The sequence below is a fragment of the Acartia tonsa genome, chromosome 5 (assembly GCF_053477335.1).
Source record: "Acartia tonsa isolate MP-2025a chromosome 5, ASM5347733v1, whole genome shotgun sequence".
NCBI classification, from domain to species: Eukaryota; Metazoa; Arthropoda; class Copepoda; order Calanoida; family Acartiidae; genus Acartia; species Acartia tonsa.
In genome coordinates, this window is record NC_137264.1 from 47,026,412 (window position 1) to 47,051,002 (window position 24,591).

The 24,591-nt window shown below is 31.4% G+C and overlaps 1 protein-coding gene and 1 long non-coding RNA gene across 2 annotated transcripts; both read left to right on the forward strand.

Moving 5' to 3' along the window:
• Positions 1-1,564: 1,564 nt before the first annotated feature.
• Positions 1,565-15,068, forward strand: LOC145320175 (uncharacterized). Its single transcript, XM_080162616.1, has 5 exons — positions 1,565-1,699; positions 2,440-3,172; positions 8,829-9,102; positions 12,088-13,013; positions 14,925-15,068. The coding sequence occupies exons 2-4, from the start codon at positions 2,465-2,467 to the stop codon at positions 12,807-12,809; spliced, it is 1,704 nt and encodes a 567-aa protein (XP_080018742.1). The 5' UTR covers positions 1,565-1,699; positions 2,440-2,464; the 3' UTR covers positions 12,810-13,013; positions 14,925-15,068.
• On the forward strand, positions 10,060-11,622 carry LOC145319683 (uncharacterized). Its single transcript, XR_013879989.1, has 2 exons — positions 10,060-10,165; positions 10,550-11,622. It is a non-coding gene; the product is annotated as an uncharacterized LOC145319683 (long non-coding RNA).
• Positions 15,069-24,591: the final 9,523 nt, after the last annotated feature.

The window sequence follows — 24,591 nt, forward strand, 5'->3', positions numbered from 1 at the left end:
TATGTAGAGTTTCAGGTATGAAATAGAAAAAGGAGCAACGATATTCATGATATATGTCTATAGTAAAAACCGGACAAAAAATCTACCAGGGAGCGGTCAAACGGTCATAACACCACTTTTCTCAGATGTTCATTGATATATAAGTATTCATAAAAAAATTTAGGTCTCTCTCTTATACACAAAAGTCATAATATACAAATTATGATTTAATTTAGAATTTTGGTGCCACCTAATCGACTTTGACTGGACACTTCGACCAGTACAGACCAGATATTCTTGTAAAATCAACTCTTGCCTACATATAATTACTAAACTTAAAAAGTTATGAAGTCAGAGCCGATCTTTAATAATGTCAATTTTAGTTTTTTAGTTACTTAATCTTTTTGTCACAATGTTTTTATAACAGCTAAACCACTATTTATTCCTTTATCCTACCTATTTATTTCTACCAAGAAAATCTTAGCAGCATTCTAATTAGGGTTGGTTGGCAATCAGAATCCGCAATCCGTTCAAATTTTGGAACCAATTTGAACCCCGAATCCACAATTTAAATTGCGGATTCGGATTGATAATCTTTATGTTTTGTGTAACATTTCAAAAAATTTATTTAAATGTGGCAGAGAAGAACCAAAAAAGTATTTTATTGTTTCTTAACTAAAAGAATGTTGGATAGCATCCAAAGTTTTTTTTGTAATTTATTTTCACATTAGTTTTTCATGCTTATTTTAGGTTATGTTCGGTTAAATTAGGAAATGGTCGTTTTTTTTTCTTGGTGGATTTTTGTAAGAATCCGAATCCGACCCGAAAATTCGGCGGATTGCCAACCCTAATTCTAATATTCTGCCAAACTAGGTTGGAGTTTATTTCCTATGTGTGGACTATCTAACTGCACGAATCATCACTAAAAACTTGTTGCAAACCATTAAAACAGCAACTTAGATATTTCTGGATGACAGGTAGGTCTTGAACTTAAACACAAAGGAACTTTAATTCTGCAACCTTGCTGTTCAATTCTTTAGGTACCTACAAAAACACAGCTCCACATACCTCCAAATTCACCAACAGCTTATTTATAGGCAGCTACATCCTGATGAAGTTGTACATATTCAGGTTTAGCATTTGGCTTGGTTACAATATTCTGTGGCCCAGGTATCCAATCCAGTGCCGCTATTCAGCAGTTGTGAAGCTCTGAATTTCGTTGATTCTCTGAGAATTGAAGATATTCAATGTAATTTTAATTTATTCCTGTGCAGTAATTGCGTCCCTCTCTTTATATTGCATTGCAGCATTACAGGCCTTTTTTAATGTTAGATGTAGGTTGACAAAATGTTTCTTATAATTTATTTTTTCGTCTAGTTTGATTCAGAGATGTTTGGCACTATGTTCGTCCTTTTCTGATCATCATCGCTAATTTAATTTTGCTTTTCTCCCATTTCTACCCCTCGTGGAGGGCTATAACCCTGTGGGGCAATCATTAACATTTACCTAAACTAAAATAACCTATCAAAAGCTACTGTGAAAATACGACAAAACCCGTTACTTCGTTTTCTTTCCATGATCCGAAATTGTGTTAGTAAAAAATAATTTTATTTATTTTCAGACCAAATGTAAAATGAAATAGGACTGAAGATTTTAAAACTGAAGTCAAAAGAAACATAAAGAGAAAATTACACTAGTTATTTGAGTTTAGTAAACAATAGTAAGTCAGTTTTATATATTTACAAGATTACAACATCCATAAAAGAGCTGTTTTAAAATCAGACAGAAGGACGAGAAATCACTTGTCAAAACTTAAGCAGAATATAAGATAAGACTCTTCGTATTTTGTATTTTGAATCAAAATTTACTTGATAACAGTATACTTTTAGGACTTAATATTGAATATTCAGCATGTTTTAAAGGGACATTAAGACAATCTAGTAGTAATTTAAACTTAATACACTTTCAAAATCATAGCAAACTGTTACAGGAATCACCAAAATCGATATAAACAATTCTTATATGCCTTAATTAACTACCTACATATAATAGTTGAGGTCGAATTTTAGGATCAAAACTAATTATTTAACTGTGTCAGGTAAGGAGGAAAGTGATTTTCTTAGATTTTGTTCAAGATAAATGGCTAAAATGCGTCTTTTAAATAACTTACTTTGTCCGTCAGTCTGTATGTAATGATCCAGAGAACGTGATATTTACTGCTCTTAAATTTACATATAGGAATTAAGTGTTTTCTCAGCTTATATAAAATATAGTCCTCTGAAATTGTGTTTGAAGATTCATATGACCACTGAGCATCTGTACTGAACAACTTATTAAATATACTCATCTGTCTTTTTTTCATTTCCTTTGCTTCTTACTTTTATATCTAAGAGCTTCGCATTATATGTTATCATCCTTTTATCCTGCCGCGGAATTATGTTAAACAAATATTTATTCCAGGTGGAAGAACAATCAATCATCCATCATGTTAACTTGTGATGTTTGCCACAAGGAATTCTCCTACCAGAGCGCGTTGAAAAAACATTTGAGAATTCATACAGGAGAAAAGCCATTCAAATGTGAATTATGTGAAAAAACATTTACATGGAGAGGTGATTTAACAAAACATATGAGAGTCCATACAGGAGAAAAATCTTTCTCTTGTGAAATATGTAAGAAGACTTTTTCACAACAAAGTGCCCTAACAGTCCATTATAGGGTCCATACAGGAGAGAGGCCATACTCTTGTGATACATGTCAAAAGACATTTACTACTGGTAGTAGTTTAAAAACCCACAAGAGGATTCATACAGAAGAGACACCATACTCTTGTGATTCTTGTGAAAGGGCTTTCATACAAGTTGGTGACCTAGCTCGCCATAAGAGGATCCATACAGGAGAAAAGCCATACTCTTGTGAAATGTGCCAGAAATCTTTTTACTCTAATTCAAACCTGGCAACACATAATAAAACAGCGGGACATCTCAAGAAGTTAGAATCTACTACTATTACAGTTCCACTTTCTACTTCTACCAGTTTTGTTGATTGTGGTGAATTTAATATTAAACAAGAAATAAAAGAAGAAACACTTGATGAGTATCTTATCCCTATAAATGTGGAGGCTGAGAGTGTGGAAGTTATTATAAAAGAGGAAATAAAAGAGGAAGAAGGAATCGAGAGTGGAGAATTTTTTTAAGCATATGAAAATAAAAATGTTTTATAAAAGAAAGAACCTAGATTGCGAATTTGTTGTAAATGTCTTTTAACAAGTGCTTTATTATATACGGCTTACAGGCGACCACCCCATTCACATTTATAATTTTTTAAAAGTTAGGTAGAAATTTTTTTGGGGGGATGGGATTATTTTTTTAAGGGCGATTTCTCTTGGAAGGGTGGTTATATCCTCCCGCAAAATTGTTATAAACCTTCCCAGGACCTATGAGAAGCTAACCTGTAAAGAAGAACCAAATCTGTTCAGCGGTTAGCGAGATCCTTTGGTAACAGATAAACATCCTGTTATTTTATTATAAGAATTTATGTTTGTACCTATTTATATTTTGATAAAATGTGTAAATAATATTACCTAGGTACTTCTTTAAAAATAATTTTAAAGAAAAATAAAAAAAAAGGTACCTATGTGGATCATTAATTTTAAATTTAAATGCATTTCAATCAAATATCTCCACGTCATCGACTATACAATAGTATATTTTATTAAATTTTTCTAAGACATAAACCAACGTTGCCCTAACCCAGCGGGGTTTCCTTGTAACCTAACCTAAGTTTGAGGAAAAGTAATTGCACAAATTGTAAAAATTAATTATATTTCCTCTTAATCATGTAGGTAGATACTTTTTCTGTTTATATATTCTTTTTGTCCTCTTGAATGTCAAAATTTGATATTATTTTCATTATATTATATAACTACTAAAGCAAACATATTACTTTTCAAAATTCATTATTAGACTTGTTTTACCTGTGAAATAATGATTATTTTTTTTCAGACAGAATATGAAATGAAATAAGACTCAAAATTATAAAACTGGATTTTATAGAAACATAAGTAAGTTTTAATTGAGCAAATTTTTTGCTACCCCCGAAATTAGGCGTTGTTACAAAAGACCAACTCTACAAAAGACCAACACTACAAAAGACCAACGCCTACAAAAGACCAACAAATATATATTGTTATATAAACATCACACTGTGGGCTACAATTGAATCAAGACAAAAGTAAGTGCCGAGCCCTGGGACCTATGTAGGGTGAAAATAGACATAAATCCTTGATGATTCCAGGTGGAGACAAAATATTTTAGCGGGGTCTTTTGTTTTTTTTTCAATTTAAAGTTCTGAAAAATAATTGAAAAAAATATGAAAATCTTAAATAAAAAAAAAAAAAAAATGATTTGTAATATTTTTTTTTATTTAAAGATACAAACAACTTATATAAATACTATAAGCTTTAAAAAAATCACAATTTTCAAATTTAGACTTTCAATATAAAGATTTGTAGAAAAAACCTAACAACAAATTCTAACATATTTCTGATCAACATAGCAATAAAACGTCTTTTGCAAAATCTTTATCATCAAAAATAAATAGCACTTACTGAAGACTTTTTTTCATTTAAACTTATACTTTTCACATTAATTAACTTTAAAGATTGATTTTTTTAAAAAGAAAGGTTGCGTGATTTTTTTATTCATAATTAATTGCCTTATTTTGAGATTCAGATAAAAAACCTTACTGCTTTATATCATTGGATACTCTACTAGCAGCGGCTACGCCTCTAGAGGCATATAGGGACCCTTAGGTTGGGGGGGAAGACAAACCCCCCCTTACAATTACAGTTTTTTTTAATGAAAAAGTTAAAAACATTTATTTTGGAGAGTTGTTTCTCTTGGGATAGTGATGGTACCCATCCCCAAAATAGTAATAAACCTTACCAGGACATATAAGAAGCTACCATGTAAAGGAGAACCATATTGGTTCAGTGGTTAGTGAGATCCCTTGGTGCACAAAGACTTACATAGAACGTGTTACTTTATTATAAAGATTCATATATACACAAAAAACTCTACAATCAAAGTATGTCTGTTTGTTCATCTGTCTGTATAAAAACATTACAGAATATATTTATTTGGTACTAGCGGCTACGCTCCTAGAGGCCTTTAGGGACACTTGAGAGGGGAAGAAGTGGTTGAATTCTACAACTAGATTTTTATTTTAGACTTAAAAAGAAAAAGTTTTTTTTGTGTGTTGTGGTCCTTTTTTAAGGGGCGATTTCTCTTCTCTTTCTCAATAAAAGTTATAAACCTTCGATCCAAGGACCAATGAGAAGCTACATAGTAAAGTAAAAAAAGAACCATATCAGTTTTTAAGCATCAGAAAGATGGACAAACAGACATCAATCTATTTTGTATCATAAATAGTGCTTTAAAGCAGGGGAGAAAAATCATCTGGAAAAAAAAAATTTCCTATCGTTTAAAAGTTATATCCCTGTATAAAAAAGATAGGATGTCCGTGTGTTTTTTCTGTCTGTGCCTAAAGTTCTTGCTAACCGCTGGACCAATTTGGTTCTTCTTTATTGACCTATCTTTTTGACTGATAATAGGATCAACATATTAAGGAGTAGTTTAGTGTCTATTAATCCTTATATAAAAGTAACAGTTTCTGTGTCTGTCTGTTTGTGTGTGTGTGTGAGGGTGTCTGTCGGTACCGAAGATTCTTTGTAACCGCTTAACTGATATAGTTCTTCTTGGTTCAAGTTTTTCATTGTCCTGAGAAGTTTTGAGTTTAGAAAAAATTAGTTTTTACCCAACATTTAAACAAAACTTTTTCTTTTACATACTAAAACTGAAAGTAGGGGAGGGGTCAACTTCCCCCCACTTATCAAGGGCCCCTAGATGCCTCTAGGGGTAAAACCGCTAGTGATAAAATAAATTTTATCTTGAATTATGATTAAATTGTTCTTTTTCCATTTAATAAAATATAATTGTAATTATTAACCTCAAAGAATATCAAGAATTAGGTAATTGGATTAACAAGGGAAAAAGACAACATCCATAATTATTGAAGTTTAAAAGAATGCAAATAAAGAAAATAGCAAGTGTAACATACAGATACAAAAATATATTAATCAGAGCGAGATGGGACAATGGGCTATTTATTAGACTAGTCCCCATAGTTTAATATAGGAATTTGTTATTCGTTGGCTTAACTACTTAGGGGACCTGTTGCGATTTTTGTTTGGTTGGATTATTAAATTAAGTGCCCAACATTTCAACCATTAACTGAAACATACAGAAGGGTTATCCATGTATCATATTTGGGAATGTAAATCAATTTAGCGGTCATTGTCTTATCCCTTTAGATCCCTGAATAGTAATTAACAATGATCAATGGTTCTTTTTTTTCTATGTAGCTTCTCATTGGTACTTGAAAGGTTTATAACTTATTTTGGGAGGGTACCTCCACCATCCTAGGAGAAATCAACCCCTAAAAAAGGACCCCATTTCACACACAAAAAAAACTTTTTCTTTTTAAGTCTAAAATAAAAATCTAGTTGTAGAATTCAACCACTTCTTCCCCTCTCAAGTGCCCCTAAAGGCCTCTAGGAGCGTAGCCGCTAGTACCAAATAAATATATTCTGTAAAGTTTTTATACAGACAGATGAACAAACAGACATACTTTGATTGTAGAGTTTTTTGTGTATATATGAATCTTTATAATAAAGTAACACGTTCTATGTAAGTCTTTGTGCACCAAGGGATCTCACTAACCACTGAACCAAAATGGTTCTCCTTTACATGGTAGCTTCTTATATGTCCTGGTAAGGTTTATTACTATTTTGGGGATGGGTACCATCACTATCCCAAGAGAATCAACTCTCCAAAATAAATGTTTTTAACTTTTTCATTAAAAAAAACTGTAATTGTAAGGGGGGGTTCGTCTTCCCCCCCAACCTAAGGGTCCCTATATGCCTCTAGAGGCGTAGCCGCTGCTAGTAGAGTATCCAGTGATATAAAGCAGGAAGGTTTTTTATCTGAATCTCAAAATTAGGCAATTAATTATGAATAAAAAAATCACGCAACCTTTCTTTTTAAAAAAATCAATCTTTAAAGTTAATTAATGTGAAAAGTATAAGTTTAAATGAAAAAAAGTCTTTAGTAAGTGCTATTTATTTTTGATGATAAAGATTTTGCAAAAGACGTTTTATTGCTATGTTGATCAGAAATATGTTAGAATTTGTTGTTAGGTTTTTTCTACAAATCTTTATATTGAAAGTCTAAATTTGAAAATTGTGATTTTTTTAAAGCTTATAGTATTTATATAAGTTGTTTGTATCTTTAAATAAAAAAAAATATTAAAAATTTTTTTTGTTTGTTTTTTATTAAAGATTTTCATATTTTTTTCAATTTTTTTTCAGAACTTTAAATTGAAAAAAAACCAAAAGACCCCGCTAAAATATTTTGTCTCCACCTGGAATCATATAGGATTTATGTCTATTTTCACCCTACATAGGTCCCAGGGCTCGGCACTTACTTTTGTCTTGATTCAATTGTAGCCCACAGTGATCAAATAAAGGTCATGGACGCAGCGCTCGGCCCCCCGGCCTGCCTAGCCGCGGGCGCCCGGCCCTCTAGCCTATAACCTAACCTAACATAAAAATTGTAAAAACAATAATAAAAATCTACCAACCCCTTTTTGTAAAATCCACGAAATTCTAAACCACCTATGTATTAACAGTTGAGGATATTTTTCTTAAATAAATGTCCTGGGTTAGGTTAGGTTAGGTTATAGGCTAGGGGGCTGAGCGCCCGCGGCTAGGCAGATCAGGTACACCATTTGCAACTATAGACCTTCCAGCTCTACGATTTTTTTGTAGGCGTTGGTCTTTTGTAGGCGTTGGTCTTTTGTAGGCGTTGGTCTTTTGTAGGCGTTGTTCTTTTGTAGGCGTTGGTCTTTTGTAGCAACGCCCGAAATTAGTCTTGAAGTCTAGGTGTGTTTTTTTTCACTTTTTGTTGGATTGTAGTACAAACCTATAATGTGAGAAGGCCCCTAGAAAGGTTCCGATTTTTTTTTCTCATTACAATAAGAATGGTTTCCTTCAAAGTGCCTAGTCGAGTTAAGAATCCCCCTGCGCTTTCGATATTTTTGGATTATCTTTTGTATGTTTAATTCTAAGTCAGGTTAGGTTATATTGGGTTACACCACAGGTATATTTTTAGTGAACAGGCATGAAGAAAATAATTACCAACCACCCCTCATTTTCTAAAAAATTGTTCGTTGGGGGGGAGGGGGGGGGTGGTAATGCTTAGTCTCGCTGGGCAAAGTAAAAATTGATATTATTAGTTAAACATTAATATTAATAGTCTAAGATTAAATAAAATAGTCCAAAAAAAAATTATTACGTATTTTCTTTTCTACTCAGGAATTAAATTTTAAATAATATTTATTGCAGATGCAAGAACAATTAACAATCCATCATGTTCTCTTGTGAAATTTGCAACAAGCAATTCTCTTCAAAGAGCCGTTTAACAGTACATGTGAGAATTCATACAGGACAAAAGCCATATAACTGTGATTTTTGTGAAAAAGCATTTTCAGACAAAAGTAATTTATCAAGACACAGAAAAATACATACAGGAGAGAAACAATACTCTTGTAGTACATGTGAAAAGACTTTCTCAAGACAAAGTCTTTTAACCGACCATATAAGGATTCATACAGGAGAGAGGCCATTCTCTTGTGATCTTTGTGGAAAGGCTTTCTCACAACAAGGTACCTTAACTTTACATAAAAGGATCCATACAGGAGAAACGCCATACTCTTGTGAACTATGCCAGGCATTCTATTACTGCAGTTCAAACCTAGCAAGACATAATAATACTTATGAACATCTTAGGAAATTAGAATCTACTAAGAATACAGTTTTACCTTCTGCTTCCTCTAGTTTTGTTGATTGTGGTGAAGCTGGTATTAAATCGGAAATAAAAGAAGAAACTCCTGATGAGGATTTTACCTTTATAAAGATGGAGGCTGAGAGTGTGGAAGTAATTATAAAAGAAGAAATAAAAGAGGAAGATGGAATTGAGAGTGAAGAATTTGTTAAAGTAGAAGGTAATAATGTTTGATAAATGAATGAACCTATATTGCAAATTTGTTGTCTTTGTAACAAGAGCTTTATTATGTTTGTTTATGATGTGATGTGTAAATAATATTGCTTTAAAATAACAATTATAAAGGAAAAATCACGATTCTTTGAAAAAAATGTTTTTTGTAAGTCTTTAAAATGTGTAAATAGGTACCTAGTATCTCATACACAGGTAACTCATATACATGGTGCGCCTAATGAAACAAGACTTTTTAAAATTTCTGAACAAATGACTGTAAAATCGTCAAATTTAAAGATTTAATTAAATTTTAAAAACTGGGAATCAGAACAGGTGTATGACTATTAGATTTTTCAAAAATTACAATGCCATTTAAAAATTTCAGTTTCATTTGGCGCACCCTGAGCTGGATCTTTAAATGTTTAGCTGTAGCCGTGGCCGTGTCCAGAGGTACAGCAACTAACCTTTAGATCAAATTGGCTACGCGTCGCCACTGCTGCGATCTTTAAATCACAATCACTTTTTGATTTTTCAGTAAAAATATGAAGAAGAAAAAATAATAATAATACGTAAAAACTTCAAACATTTTAAAATCCATGTTTTATTGGCAGCACAGGCAGTGGCGACGGCTACGACTACGACCACGGCTACGGCTACACTTTTAAAGATCCAGCTCTGTTCTTTGTTTGCTTGATTGATATTTGTAATTTTACACTAAAATTGTCATCATGTTGTTTTTGTGAAAACAATACCTACAGACATCTAAGTTGCAAGTTTTAGAAAAAATATGAACCCTAATGTTTTAAAAACTACGTGTTAGAAAATTTAACTCATGATAATTATGTTTCTTACTCTAATATTACCAGCTATTAAAGTAAATATTTACTCTTCAACTTCTGTTTATCAATATTTCTTTATTTTTATTCATTATTAGACTGGTGTTATTTGTAAAATAATAATCTTATTTATTTTCAGACAGAGTATAAAATGATATAAGACTCAAGATTATAAAACTGAATTCAATATAAACTCAGAGAGAAAGAAAGCCCGAGTTATTTGAGCAAATAAAAGTAAGATAGTTTCATATATAAATTAATAACAATGACAACATCCATAAAAGTGAAGATCTTAAATCAGACAAATAAACATGAACACTTTCAGTTTGAGTCTTAATAATCAGAGTATTAATTTATAAGTCTAAACAAAATTGTGTATAACTGTGCATATCGCTGAAAGCTTCTCAGACTTAATTTAGGATTAACATGAATATTTGTATAACCACTTGGCATATGTACAGTACAACTTATTTATTTGTATCAATCTGTCTGTTGTGCTTAGTTTTTCTTTTTATTTTCTTTGCTGGTCTTAGTTTTATATATTTATATAAGAGCTCTGTAATCCATTAATGCTGTCATCATTAAAAAAATTTAATCTTTTTACAATATTTATTCCAGGTGCGAGTACAACTAACAATCCAACATGTTGTCCTTTGATATTTGCAACAAGAAATTCTCCTTTCACAGCGTTTTAATAAAACATTTGAGAATTCATACAGGTGAAAGGCCATTCAAATCGATTTATGTGAAAAGGCATTTAGACAGAGTAATGGTTTAATAAAACACATGAGAATTCATACAGATGAGAAGCCATTCAAATGTGATTTATGCCAAAAATCGTGTACAGCAAGAGACAAGTTAATAATACATATGAGAATTCATTCTGGCGAGAAACCATTCAAATTTTATTCATATGAAAAAAGTATTTAAACAGCAAAGTGCCTTGACCGTGCATAAGAGGATCCATACTGGTAAGAAACCATATGCTTGTAAATTGTGCAAGAAATCGTATATCTCTAGTTCAGATTTTTCAAAGCATAATAAATCTGTTAAACATCTGAAGAAGTTAGAATCTACTACAAATACAGTTCCAACTTCTGCTTCTAACCAGTTTTGTTGATTGTGGTGAGGCTAATATTAAAATAGAAATAAAAGAAGAAACTCTTGATAAAGATCCTCTCTCCATTAGTATGGAGGCTTAAAATGTTAAAGAAACCATAAAACGGAAAAAAAGATTACAAAAAAAACATTATTTACATTATTTTCCTTGGATGTTAAGTTTTACCTATCTACAATCAACAAGTACTATTTAAGACAAAAATAATCTACACCCTCTTTACCCTAATATTCATTACCTTCCAAAATATGCTTTGCACCAGCCACACACGTCCAAGTTAAGGGGGGGGGGGGGGGAGAGGAGAGGGTTGTTTTGAAACCTGCTGAAAAATTTAAAAAATAAATTAGAATACTCCATTCAAACCTACGAAACCCCTCATTTTGTCCCTCTCTAATAAAAGCTTGAACGTCCTTGTCACCAGCTACACAACTTACTTTTACTCAAAAGGATTAATTTTGTTACCTCTCTCTGGAAAGCAATATTCCTCTTGTTTTATTAATATTTCATTATTTCCTTATTATCAAAATTATTTTTCTTGTTAAATAATAGGTACCTAATTATATTTATTTTCAGATATACCTAATATAAAATGAAATAAGTCAAGAAAAACAAAACGCCAGTTAGTTTGAGATCAGAAAAAGTGAGTTAGTTTTTAACATGAATTTTTTCCATAACAAACAACAATAAGTTTAAAACTTTAAAAAAAAACCTTGTTATCATAAGTTAATGCTAAGATACCTACTATTTGCATTGAAAAGCCTAACATTACATAAAACAGCAAAGTGGATACTTGTTATAAGTGAGACTTGTACATTGTATTGGACGGGTTCATGTGACATCAGAGAGAAGAGATAGAGGGAAATGTTTTCATTATCTACATAGTGAGTGACGTACGGAGGATCCTTAATTATTGAGTCAATTAAATTATGTAATAAGTAGGTATTTGTTATATATAGTAAAATTTATAAGTAAAGTAAGACTTGAAATTATGCAATTCTAATTCTAATATTTCTTTTATTTCAGTTGCAAGAAAATTAAGAATCCATTATGAACAAGTGCCATATCTGCGACAAGGAATTTCCATCCAAGAGAAACTTAAAAATACATTTGGTAATTCATACAGGTGAGAAGCCATTCAAGTGTGATACATGTAATAAGGCATTCACACAACAAGGCCATTTAAATGTGCATAAAAGGAACCATACAGGAGAGAAGCCATACTCTTGTGATATTTGTGATAAGGCTTTCAAACAAAAAAGTGAATTGACTGTACACAAGAGGATCCATACAGGAGAAAAGCCATACTCCTGTGATATATGCTGCAAGTTTTTCAAACAACAAAGTGAATTAACTATACACATGAGGATTCATACAGGAGAGAAACCATATTCATGTGAAACATGTGGAAAAGCTTTCTGTAGGATTGGCGAATTCACTGTTCATAAAAGGACCCACACTGGTGAGAAGCCATACTCTTGTGTATCATGCCAGAAATCTTATTACTCCAGTTCAGAATTGTCAATGCACAAAAAAACAGCTAGACACATCAAGTTACAATCTACTGAGCATATAGTTCTACCTTCTGCTTCTACAAGTTTTGTTGATTATGATGCAGCTGGTATTAAATTAGAAATAAAAGAAGAAACTCTTGATGAAGACCTTATCTCTATCAACAACATGGTGGCTGAGAGTGTAGAAGTAATTATAAAAGAGGAAATTAAAGAGGAAGAAGAAATTGAGAGTCAAGATTTTTTTAATTAGATAAAAAAAATGTTTGATTAAACTAAGAATGAACCTAATTTACCGATTTATAGTAATTGCTTTTAACAAGTGCTTTATTATGTTTGTGTTTGAGATTAGAAATCATGTGTAAACAGCATTGCTTCTTTAAACACAATTCTAAACAAACATCATGTTACTTTGAAAAAAATGTTCTCTGTATAAATCTTAAAAATGTGTAAATAGGTAGGTAGTATCTCATATAGGTTCTTTGTTTGCTTCATGGAAATTTATGATTTATCACTAAAGTGGTCATTATGATGTTTGTTTGTTTTTTGTAAATAATACAAACTCAACCATTTAGCCGTTTTTTTGTTCCTATTTTTAGGGCGTTGCTACAAAACATCAACTCTACAAAAGACCAACTCGGCGTTCCTACAAAAGAACAACACCTACAAAAGACCAACACTACAAAAGACCAACACCTACAAAAGACCAACATTCAAAAATCGTAATGCTAGAAGGTCATGGCCGCTGAGCTCGGCCCCCTGGCCTGCCTAGCCACGGGCGCTCGGCTCACTTGCCTAACCTAACCTATATGTATGAATGTATAATGTACATTAACTTATTTATAGTTTAGAATTTCGAGGATTTTACAAAAAGTGGTTGGTAGATTTTTTTCAAATTTTTAATATTTTTTTACAATATTTAGGTAAGGTTAGGTTAGATTATAGGCAAGGGGGGCGAGCGCCCGCGGCTAGGCAGGCCAGGGGGCTGAGCGCTGCGTTCATGTATTGATCATGTAATATGTATTACTTTATTAATAAATTTGATGTTTATATAACAATATATAGGTGTTAGTCTTATGTAGGTGTTGGTCTGTTGTAGAGTTGGTCTTTTGTAGAAACGCCATTTTTAGGGCAATTCTATCATTAATTACCTAGGTACGTTTTTATTTTATCAATTTTTTGAAACATTTTTTTGCTTTAATTCATGTGAAAATATACTAAAAACCAATTTTTAGATTTCTAGTACCAGCGGCTTCCGGCTAGAACCGGTTGAAAACGTCTGGGAGCGGCAAAGAGTATAATTTGTAGATAGAGCTTGTAACGGATTTGCCCTGAAAAAAGAAAAAAAATGGCTTAACGGCTGAAACGCTAAGTCGTTACTTTTCCAACTTTTTGTTTGATTTTAGGAAAAATAGACCTACCAAGGATTATTACCAAGTTTCATAACTAAAATCGTATTCTAAGTGTCCTTTACGCATTGGTTACGAGATGGTTGCATTAACCCCCCCCCCCCCCCTTTAACATGAACAAATATGTGGATCTCTTATATTAAATTCAAATACATTTCGTGGAAATATTCTTTTGACATTGACTATATAAAAATGTATTCAAATATGTTTTTCAACCAAATTATCATATTAAATATGTATATTTTTTATTCAAAAACATAAACCAACGTAGTCCTAACCCTGCGAGGCTAAACTGAACCTAAGTTTAATTGAATGAATTGTTTAGCTAGGTAGATGTATTGGCCTGTTTAAGATTGGGAATTTCAATATATAATTTTGTAAGTTATACTCTTTGTTTTGGCCTGGTAATTTTTTGTAAAATCTATCTTTTTAAAAGCGAAGCTTTTCTATAATTAGGGTCGGTCCGTACGTCCGTCCGTCCGAGACAGATAGTTTTGTTTCGTTAATTTAGGCATGTTAGAATTGTCCAATCGATTTCAAAATTTGCATGGTGATTCCTGTAGTTGTTAGGTACGAGTTAGAAAGCGTAGCAACTCTATAATAATTACCAGAATGTCCTTGTGTCCATTTTAAACATGTTGATTTTTCTACTTTTTAACAACAAATTTTTATTTGATCTGATTTTTTGTGTATTGATTCCGTGGACAACAAAGTACAATATAATAAGCGAAGCAACTCTATAATCAAATCCTAAAAATGTAAGTATGTCCATAAACATTATCCTTTAACTAGCAGTTTTTTAACAAATTTACTTACAATTTTGCTTCGACTCTTATACTTTTATATTTTGATTATTTAGTTCTTACACTATACAAGTGTTAATGTCCGTTTGTCCTACCGTTTCAGTGCTTCGCTTTTATGGATGTTGTCATTCTTGTTTATAATAATGAAATATGAAGATTTGTCCTGGTAATCAATTGTAAAATCTATCTTTTGGTGAATATTTTTTTATATTACTATTTAGATTCTTCTCCGATTAAAAGGATAACTTTTTATTTATCTTATATCGACTCTTACATTACCTATACATTTTATTTTTCAGATGAAGCTCAACAATAAAATGTTTGAATTGATTTAAATTATTTTCCGCATCTTTAATGCAACTAACATAAAAAATATCAGGTAAATGAATTTTTTCTGATTTATGAAAATTTTCATTTATTATTTTATCCTATAACTAGCGGCTACGCACCTAGAGGCCTCTAGGGATACGTAAAATGGTTTCTTTTAATCTATTTTAAAATCAGCTATTTAATAAAAATATTTTTTTTTGGCGATAGATGGTGTCAGTTATGTTTTTAGCTATTTGCAAAAATGTCCGCAGGGCTGCGTTTTTTAATTATCTTTTATTTTTGTCGATTTCTATGGGGAGGGTGGTAGTACACTCCCCCAAAATAGTTATAAACCTTTCCGGGACCTATTAGAAGCTACCCTGTTAAGGAGAACCCGATCAGTACAGCAGTTAGCGAGATCCTTTGGTACAGACACAGCATATATTTTTAATAATATGAATTAAGGGCTTCTTTTGTATCCAGCTATGGTTCAACGCTTTTGCATGAGCTAAAAATATTTGTTTAAAAATTTAAACATATTAACTTCATAAAAAAGTGATGATTAAACTTGAATAAAAGGATTAATAAATCAATTGTTTTCTACTGATGTCAATATTTATTTCAGGTGCAAGAGAAAAAACTAAATATCATGTTGTCCTGTAATATTTGCCCCAAGAAATACTCTTTCAACTGGGAATTAACAAGACATATGAGAAGCCATACAGGAGAGAAGCCATTCAGATGTGATTCTTGTGAAAAGGCTTTTCAACAAAAAAGTAAATTAACTGTACACAAGAGAATCCATACAGGAGACTCGAGAGAAGCCATACTCTTGTGATACATGTGGAAAGGCTTTCAAACAACAAAGTGAATTAACTGTGCACATAAGGTTCCATACAGGAGACAAGCCACACTCCTGTGAGACATGTGGAAAATCTTTCCGTACAAATAGTGACTTAAATGTTCATAAGAGGATCCATACAGGAGAGAAGCGATACTCTTGTGATATTTGTGCAAAGGCTTTTATTACAAATGATAAGTTAACTGTCCATAAGAGGATTCATTTAGAAGTGAAGCCATATTCTTGTGAATTATGCCAGAAATCTTTTAAATCAATGTCAGAATTGTTACACCATAATAAATCAGTTAGACATCTCAAGAAGTTAGAATATACTAATAATACAGTGCAACCTTCTGCTTCTACCAGTTTTGTTGATTGTGGTGAATCTGATGTAAAACTAGAAATAAAAGAAGAAGAAACTTCTGATATTATAATTAAACAGGAAATAAAAGTAGAAGAAACACTAGATGGAGATCCTCTCTCTATTAAGATGGAGGCTGAGAATGTTGAAGAAACTATAAAACAGGAAGTAAAGGAAGAAGTTTTGAATGAAGATTCTCTTTCTTGTGAACAGAATTCTGATAAAGAACATTATTGATATAAATTGAGAACTAAATACCTCTACTCTTTTTAATAGCGAAGCTTTTCTATAATTAGGGTTGATCCGTCCGTCCGTCTATCACAGAGAGTTAGCTCTTTTCGTTAATTTAAACAGGTTAGAATTGTCCTATCGATTCCAAACTTTGCATAATGATTCCTATAGTAGTTAGGTACAATTAAGAAAGCGTAGCAACTCTATAAACAATACCAGAATGTCCGTACGTCCATTTTTAACATGTCGATTTTTAACTTTTTGACAACAAATTTTTGTATGTTAAAATTATCCGATTCTTCTGATTTTTGAAAACTGATTCCTATTACAACAAGGTACAATGTTATAAGCGAAGCATCTCTATAAACAAGTCCCAAAAATGTAAGTATGTCCTTAAACAGTATCTATTTATGTAGTTTTACTTTTGCAACAAATTTTCTTAAAATATTGTTTGTACTGATGCATTAATATTCTGCTAGTTCAGTTCTGACAATCTACAAGTGTTGGTGTTCGTTTGTCCTTCCATTTCAGAGCTTCGCTTTTATGGATGTTGTCATCCGTTTTCTCCATAAAAATTAGGTTTACTTTTTAAGTAATATTTTTTTAATGATGCTGATTCCGTAAAAATAATTTTCTTTTGATAGCAAAATGCATTTGATCTTAAATCTAGTGAATCAAATATTTTTTCCTATATTTATAGGACATACAGGCTGGCCACAAACATACTATTTCCACTATTTTTGCATACTATGCAAACTATTCCAAAAAAATATGCTATTTCCACTATTGTCCAAAATTGCATACTATTTCCACTATTTCTTTGGATTTCAGATAAATCTTTAATTTTTAGGTAACTAAAACAAACTGATTTTTTTGATCATGAAAAGAAAGCCAAGTAGCAGGTTTCATCGCATTTTCACAGTATCTTTTCTCCTATTTCTAGTCCCTGTGGGGGGCTCTAACCCTGCGGGGCAATCATTAACACTTACCTAACCTAAAATAACCTATCAAATGCTACCGTGAAAATACGGCAAAATCGCTACTTTGTTTTCAATTTTTTTTTTAGAAATGTTTCCAGAAGAAAGTAGTCTTTCAGTTCAGATTGTTGTACCTTTATTGAAAGTTATTGGTATTTCTACATTCAATGTAAAGATTTTTTTTTGAAAGATACCAAAACTTGGGGTAATTAGTGACACAACCAAAAAGATTTCACCCAATTATCTCTAAAACTAAGGGAGTAGCACCCAAAATAAAATTGCTGGTATGTCGTGTCACGTGTGACGAGTCACCACATTTCTCCCCCCCCCCCCCTTTTTGCAATTAGATGATAGGGTTGATTTATCAATTACATAACACTTGTTGCTTCGCCCCTCGCCTCAGGAAAATAGCTTAAAACCAACCAAGTTTTTTATGAGCTTAGCTGAAAAGTATAACCGATTAGGACCAACATACTTTTGGCTTTAGAAAAACAAACTTACCTACTACTTATATTATAGGATAAAAATTAAACTAAAAATAATCGTTCATAAAATTGTGGCTAATCTTCCTTTGAATCAAAATTAAATCATACTGACAATAATTATAAAGTATCTAACGGTTTCGGACATCATATAATGCAGTTTGAAAACAATAGGACAACTTTAACATACCTAAATTATCGTCAAGAGCTATCCGTTACGTACGGACGGACATACATGAGAACCTTTTTATAGAAAAGCAGCACTTAAAAAAACTCCCAGTTGTAGTAAAGGTAAACAATATACTGACACTGAACATAACCTGTCGCGACAAAATATTGACGTAAAAAGTATAAATTGAACATACACAACTTGAAATAGCGCAGCTACTGTCTATATGAAAAATGTTAAAAATGCTACGTTCTTTCTAATCATAGATAGGCTGGTTTTAAGAATTTAGAATCAATTGTATACTATTGGAATGTGTCGATCTACTTTAAATAAATATGCCATATCTAGTATATCAGTTTTATTTCAGTATTTAGTGTTATCGCTGCGCTACATACTTTTGGACCGGATTGTCCTATATATGAACAACAAGGATGACAACATCCATAAGTAGCGAAGCACAAACAAATAAATAAGAATTTAGATATTAGTTGTTTAAAGCATGTATATTAGGAAAAATCACGAAACCTTTTCAACATTTGTTTTTAATTTCTTAATATTTATATTTCAGTATTATGACTAACAGACTGACGGTCAAAGTAAATTACACACTGGATGCTTAAACCAACGGGAAATTTGATTTTGATATATTATACTACAAAAATTTTTAAAAACGGACCATAAACACCAAAGATAGGAGGAAAAATGTGAAAAATATAAAAATAGCCATAAACCTGCAAAAAGGCAGTCTGACCGCTATTGATGTTTTCTTGAAACGACAGGAAATTTAATTTTGATATATATAACTGAAAAACTTCGGAAATCGGGCCATAAACACCAAAGGTATGGAGAAAAATGTGAAAAATACAAAAATAGCCTAAAACCTGCTTAAAGGTAGTCTGACCGTCATAGTTGTTTTCTTGAAACGACAGGAAATTTAATTTTGATACTAGAACTGAAAAATTTTTGGAAATCGGACCATAAACACCAAAGATATGGAGAAAAATGTGAAAAATACAAAAATAGGCTAAAACCTGCTAAAAAGCGGTCCTACCACCATTGATGTTTTATAGTTAATTGTGCTCCTTAATAATAGGAATGTTGTCTAAAAATTTCAGCCTTTTATCTTTTATAGGAGCCGAGAAAATCACGTTTCCCCCAAACTAAGACATACGGACAGACGGACATTTCAAATTACTGATAGCTAACCAACATTTTAAGGCCCTATAGTGTTTTAAATGCTTGCTATTTCATACTATTTTGTTTAAAATGCATACTATTTCATACTATTTTTAAAAAATTTGCATACTATTTTTAAAAATTTTACATACTATTGCATACTATTTACTTTTTTTTTGCATACTATTTTATGCTATTTTGAAAAAAAGTCTGTGGCCACCCTGGACATATTGCAAAGGATTTAAATTTTTTACCATGTCATCCCTAAAACTATCATGACTTGAAATTTATACTCTTGTGATATATGCATCTTAGACGTCAGGCTTATTTTCAGAAAGAACAGTGCGACGACTATATAAATTATGCCAAAGTATATGTTGTTTAATGTTATACAAAATTCTATTTGTTAGACCGTATTCTTGTAACTTATTCTTGTTATAATTTTTCTGAAATCGTAACTTTTGACTACACGAATTTTGACAATTTTTTACATAAATCAAAGACCGTCTGATAAAAGTTTATTTTTATTTTCATTATCTTTATGGCTAACCAATATATATTATATTCTACAACAAAAAAAACATGAAGTTTCACTACTTAAGGTATGACAACTTTTTTTAGGTTTATATATGTAAAACTCTATGTTTGTATAAGATATAATGATATTTGTTTTTATTTTGTAATTATATTGGATATATTAATATTTGTATTCTTTATTGTTAGAGGAATCATTAGGAGTGAAGCCATGAATACAACTGAACATCAACTCTATAACTCACATTGTCCGTTAGTCCATCCATGATTTGTTGTGCTTCGCTACTTATATATGTTGTCAACCTTGTTTGAAATCTAACAATAAATATATAAAGCGAGGTCTTTATCACTTTATCCCTGGTATAAAGATATAATTACTGCCCCATTCCTATCCCTGCGTAAACTTTTCAATTTTCCATTTCTTAGAAGCGAAGTTACTCTATAATTCACAATGTACGCCTGTCCGTTAGACACCAAATGGGGGAAACCGCGATTAAGCCACCATTAAGGAGCTTAATTAACTATAGAACATCAAAGGCGGTCGGACTGCTTTTTAGAAGATTTTTGCTATTTTTTTCATATTTTTCCCCCCCATATATTTGGTGTTTATGGTCCGATTTAAAATAATTTTGTGGTTAAGGATATCAAAATTGAACAGTATTCATGGCAGTCCATCTGCCTTTTTTGCAGATTTTTTGGCTATTCTTATATTTTTCACATTTCCCCCATTATTTTTATTTATCTTTGGTTATTATGGCTCGACTTTCAAAATTTTTGTAGTTATTAGATTTAGGAAAACATCTATGGCGGTCGGCTGCCTTTTAGCATTTTTTGGCTATTTTTATTTTGTTTTTACATTTTCAAACTTTTTTGAGATGACAATATCAAAACATTTTTTCCCATTGTTCTGGGCATCCAGTATGTAATTTACTTTGACCGGCCGTCTGTCAGTCACCATACAAAATAACATAAGGTTTTGTGTTTATTTACTCCAATGAATATATTCTTGATTTTAACAAATTCTCATTAAATCTAATTGTATCCATGATTTCACTTGTGCTTCGCTACTTATGAATATGTGTTGTCATCCTTGTTTAAAATTGTATTTTACTGAGCGCGCATCTTCTGAATGTAAGTGAGGGAGAAAGTTGAAATTTCCCTTCCAGTAGATGTGAACCACCTCTTGAAAGAATTGTTTTCAATCCACGCTTCCTCTATTCCATCAAGCTAATTGAATTAGATTTAAATGAAATAATTAAGAATGTATGTTGCTAAATATCTCAAAATTGGCTGTTTCAAGAAATGTGTAATTTTAAGACTTGGTTCTAAAAGAAATTTAAGATAATTGAGGTTACAGGAATAATTTTTGTATGGCAAAACGACGAGGTCTACAGGTAGAGAATGCTGGCGATATCTTATTTATAAAAGTTGTCTCAAATATAGGTATTAAATAACTTAAACAAGGACGAATATGTTCAATAGTAGTGAAGCTGTTGGAAATTATAAACAAAATATGCAGGCATGTAGTTGAGAGAGTAAAGAAAAAGAAGAATATATAAACAAAAATTACAAAAAAATTGCACATTTCCGTGCTAAGCCAAGGCAATTTAATTTTGCAAATTGTATTTATTATTTAACTCAAAAATGAGATAAATTGAATAATTGTATCATACAAAAAGTTGTCGCCCAAAAAGTAAAAAAAAATAGCATGTTTTAAAATTTACTTATGGACTTGCTGACAACGGTTATAGAGTAGCTTCGCTTCCTAAATCGTACCTAACTGTTATAGGGATCATCATGCAAAGTTTGAAATCCATAGGACAACTCTAACATGTATAAATAAACTAAAAGAGCCAATCGTTACAGAAGGACCTTTGGACCGACCATTATCATAGCAAGCTTCTCTTTAAAAATGGGGGGTGGATGGTTAGGGGATTTTTTATATTTAGAGAAATATTGTGAAGTTGGCTTGGCATAATATCTATTATCATTTTGGGGATCTTTATTGTTTTCAAAATTTCTGCTCTTAGTCTTCTTCATTACATGATTACTGTCCATTATCTTTTCTGGCTATGCATATGTGATTAAATAAAGGTGGCCTAGCTGATAAAATAACGACATACTCTAATGGTATTTTAGATAAATTGGATGTACACGAAATTTAACTATAAATTACATTGGTACCAAAAGTTTTAATCAACATTTCTTATTTGTTGGCTCAAAACTTTGGTTACTGCACTGTCAGTAAATTTTCCTTGGTTGGTTCGAAAGTATTGTCCAATATTTTCAACCCATAATTAATTTTACAGAAAGGGCAATTTTGTTTATCATCATCATTGGGAATGTACAGTACATCAATTTATTGTCCACTGTCTAACCCCTAATATCCCTGTATATTATTTGAACTATATCTACTTTTATTCTACCCATTCTTATTCCTTGCAGTTTTATCTTTTCCTGAGAGTGAAAGCCAGGGATAAATGGATAGCCTACTATGAAATGAAATATCATCTTTCTATTATTATAAAAGTATATATTAAAGGAACCCTGCAAGAAATACCCCGCTTTAACTGCTGAAAGCCTGCCACGAGTAGACCAAATACCCAAAATTTAAAGCCCCCAGCTTCAATAACAAAAAAGTTAACAGGCATTTCAAAATGATTATTTTAGTACAATGAAAACTTTGAAAAAATTTCATTGCTAATTATGGAAATTTCAATATTAAATTAAGTCGTCTGGAAGCAAAATTAAAAGCTTATTTTTGTCAGAAACTTAGACTGCCAGTAACTGATAACATTTTTATTGTAAAAATGTTATTAGTTACTGGCAGTCTAAGTTTCTGACAAAAAATCATAGCGGGAAAAAATAAAACTAATGTAAGTTGAACTTCCTTTTATTTATCACATTGACCATCCAAGATGAATACACAGACGGACGTACATTTTTAATTAAAGAGTAGCTTTGCTACAATAAAAAATTTATTTGATGAAATAGATTTTAATAAAATCATTAATATTTTATATTATTTATATTATGCATTGTTTAGTAGTTACATAACTTGGATTAACCGTTGCATAACTTGAAAATGGCCCCTAGTAGTTTTAAATCTGACTAATCTGAGTTTTGTCAAGTTTTTGTCACTAGATTTGGTCAGGTTTTAAATCCTGTCCTCCTTATCTATAACCTCTGACTTTTGATTACATTTCGTCAGATTATAATCTGCCGATCCTGAGTTTTGGTCCATTTTTGGTAAGTAAAACTCAGATTTGCCGACAAATTTTAATCTGACAAGGGGGATTTCCGATTATAATCTGATAAATCTGACTCTATTTCACTTAATGTCATATATGACTTTTGGTAATATTGTGTCAGATTTGATTGCATCGACAAAAATGAGAAAATAACCTGACATAATGTCATATATAATATGCCATATTCTGAATTTTGGTAACATAGAGTCATATTGTGACAGATTTAAATCTGGAATCTAGTGACAGTGAATTTCTAATCTAACCAAAAAGTGTTTGAAACTACTAGGGGGCATTATTTAATATTTATACACTTTACCAAGGGGTTGAAAAAAAACCAATCACTCCACAAGGGCTAGGTCTCGAGATGTAGTAATTTGGAGAGGTTAAAAAGATTCTAAATTTAATTTGAGCATAAATTGGGTTATCTTTTATTGTCATATTGAAAAAGGTGAAGCAATTGTTTTTTTAAATACCCTTTATATAAATACTAGCAGCTACACTGCTATCATCTAGGTCCAGAAAAATAGCTTAAAACCATCCCAGGACTAAAATCTTAATATAAAATAGCCTAAAACCACCTTTGAAAAGCTTTCCTAAAACGGAGAACTCAATCAGTTCAATAGTTATAGAAATCATAAGCTACAGGCAATAAAAACCTTACTACTTTATATAATAGGATATAATAATTTGTAAAAAATAAGAAACAAGATCAAAGAAATTTTTACAAATTAAAACATTAACAATTTATTTTACATTAGAGATGTTTTTTTTTGTCAGTGTAAATTGTAAATAACAAGAAATCTCTGTAAATCAGTAGCAAAATTATGATTGGTTGTCTGTCCCAGGAATCACCATTAAAAATTGAAAAAAGAATATCTTTTTGAAAGGAGTGTTTTTTACATTTAGTTCAGTCTGGTTGTTAATTGGGACATGTTAAGACAATCCTATCAATTTTAAACTTAACAGGAAGATTTCTGTAACACTGTATAATATGGAAAGTGTACACCCCCCACCCGAAGGCGTGTTAGGTTAGAAAAAACCTGCAGAAATGGTTTGCACAGGATGTACTCTGACCTTACGGTGAGTTCAGAAAATGCTTTCCCTAAATTGAATTAGTACCTTTCCATAGTAGAAAATTTTAAAATTACTTTTGGTGATCAAATTTTACTTTTATTTTTAGACTACCTTTACCTAACCTGCTTTATTGTCTTATTTTGTCTTTCATGTTTATCATGCAAATTCGCTCACATTACAGTTGAAATTACAGACATTGGAGCTTTCTAGAAAGGTCTCTAACATTTTTCTAGCTCTAATACTTTTTGAGATATCTTATTTCAAAGTATTGCTTAAAAATCATCTTTTACACAGCAAAAAGTTGAAATATAAATTTAGTTATTTAGAGAAAATTACAAGTATCTCTCTAATATTGCTCCAAATTGACCAAATTGGACAATTAAGGTAACTAAAACTATCTACATTCAATGGAAAACTT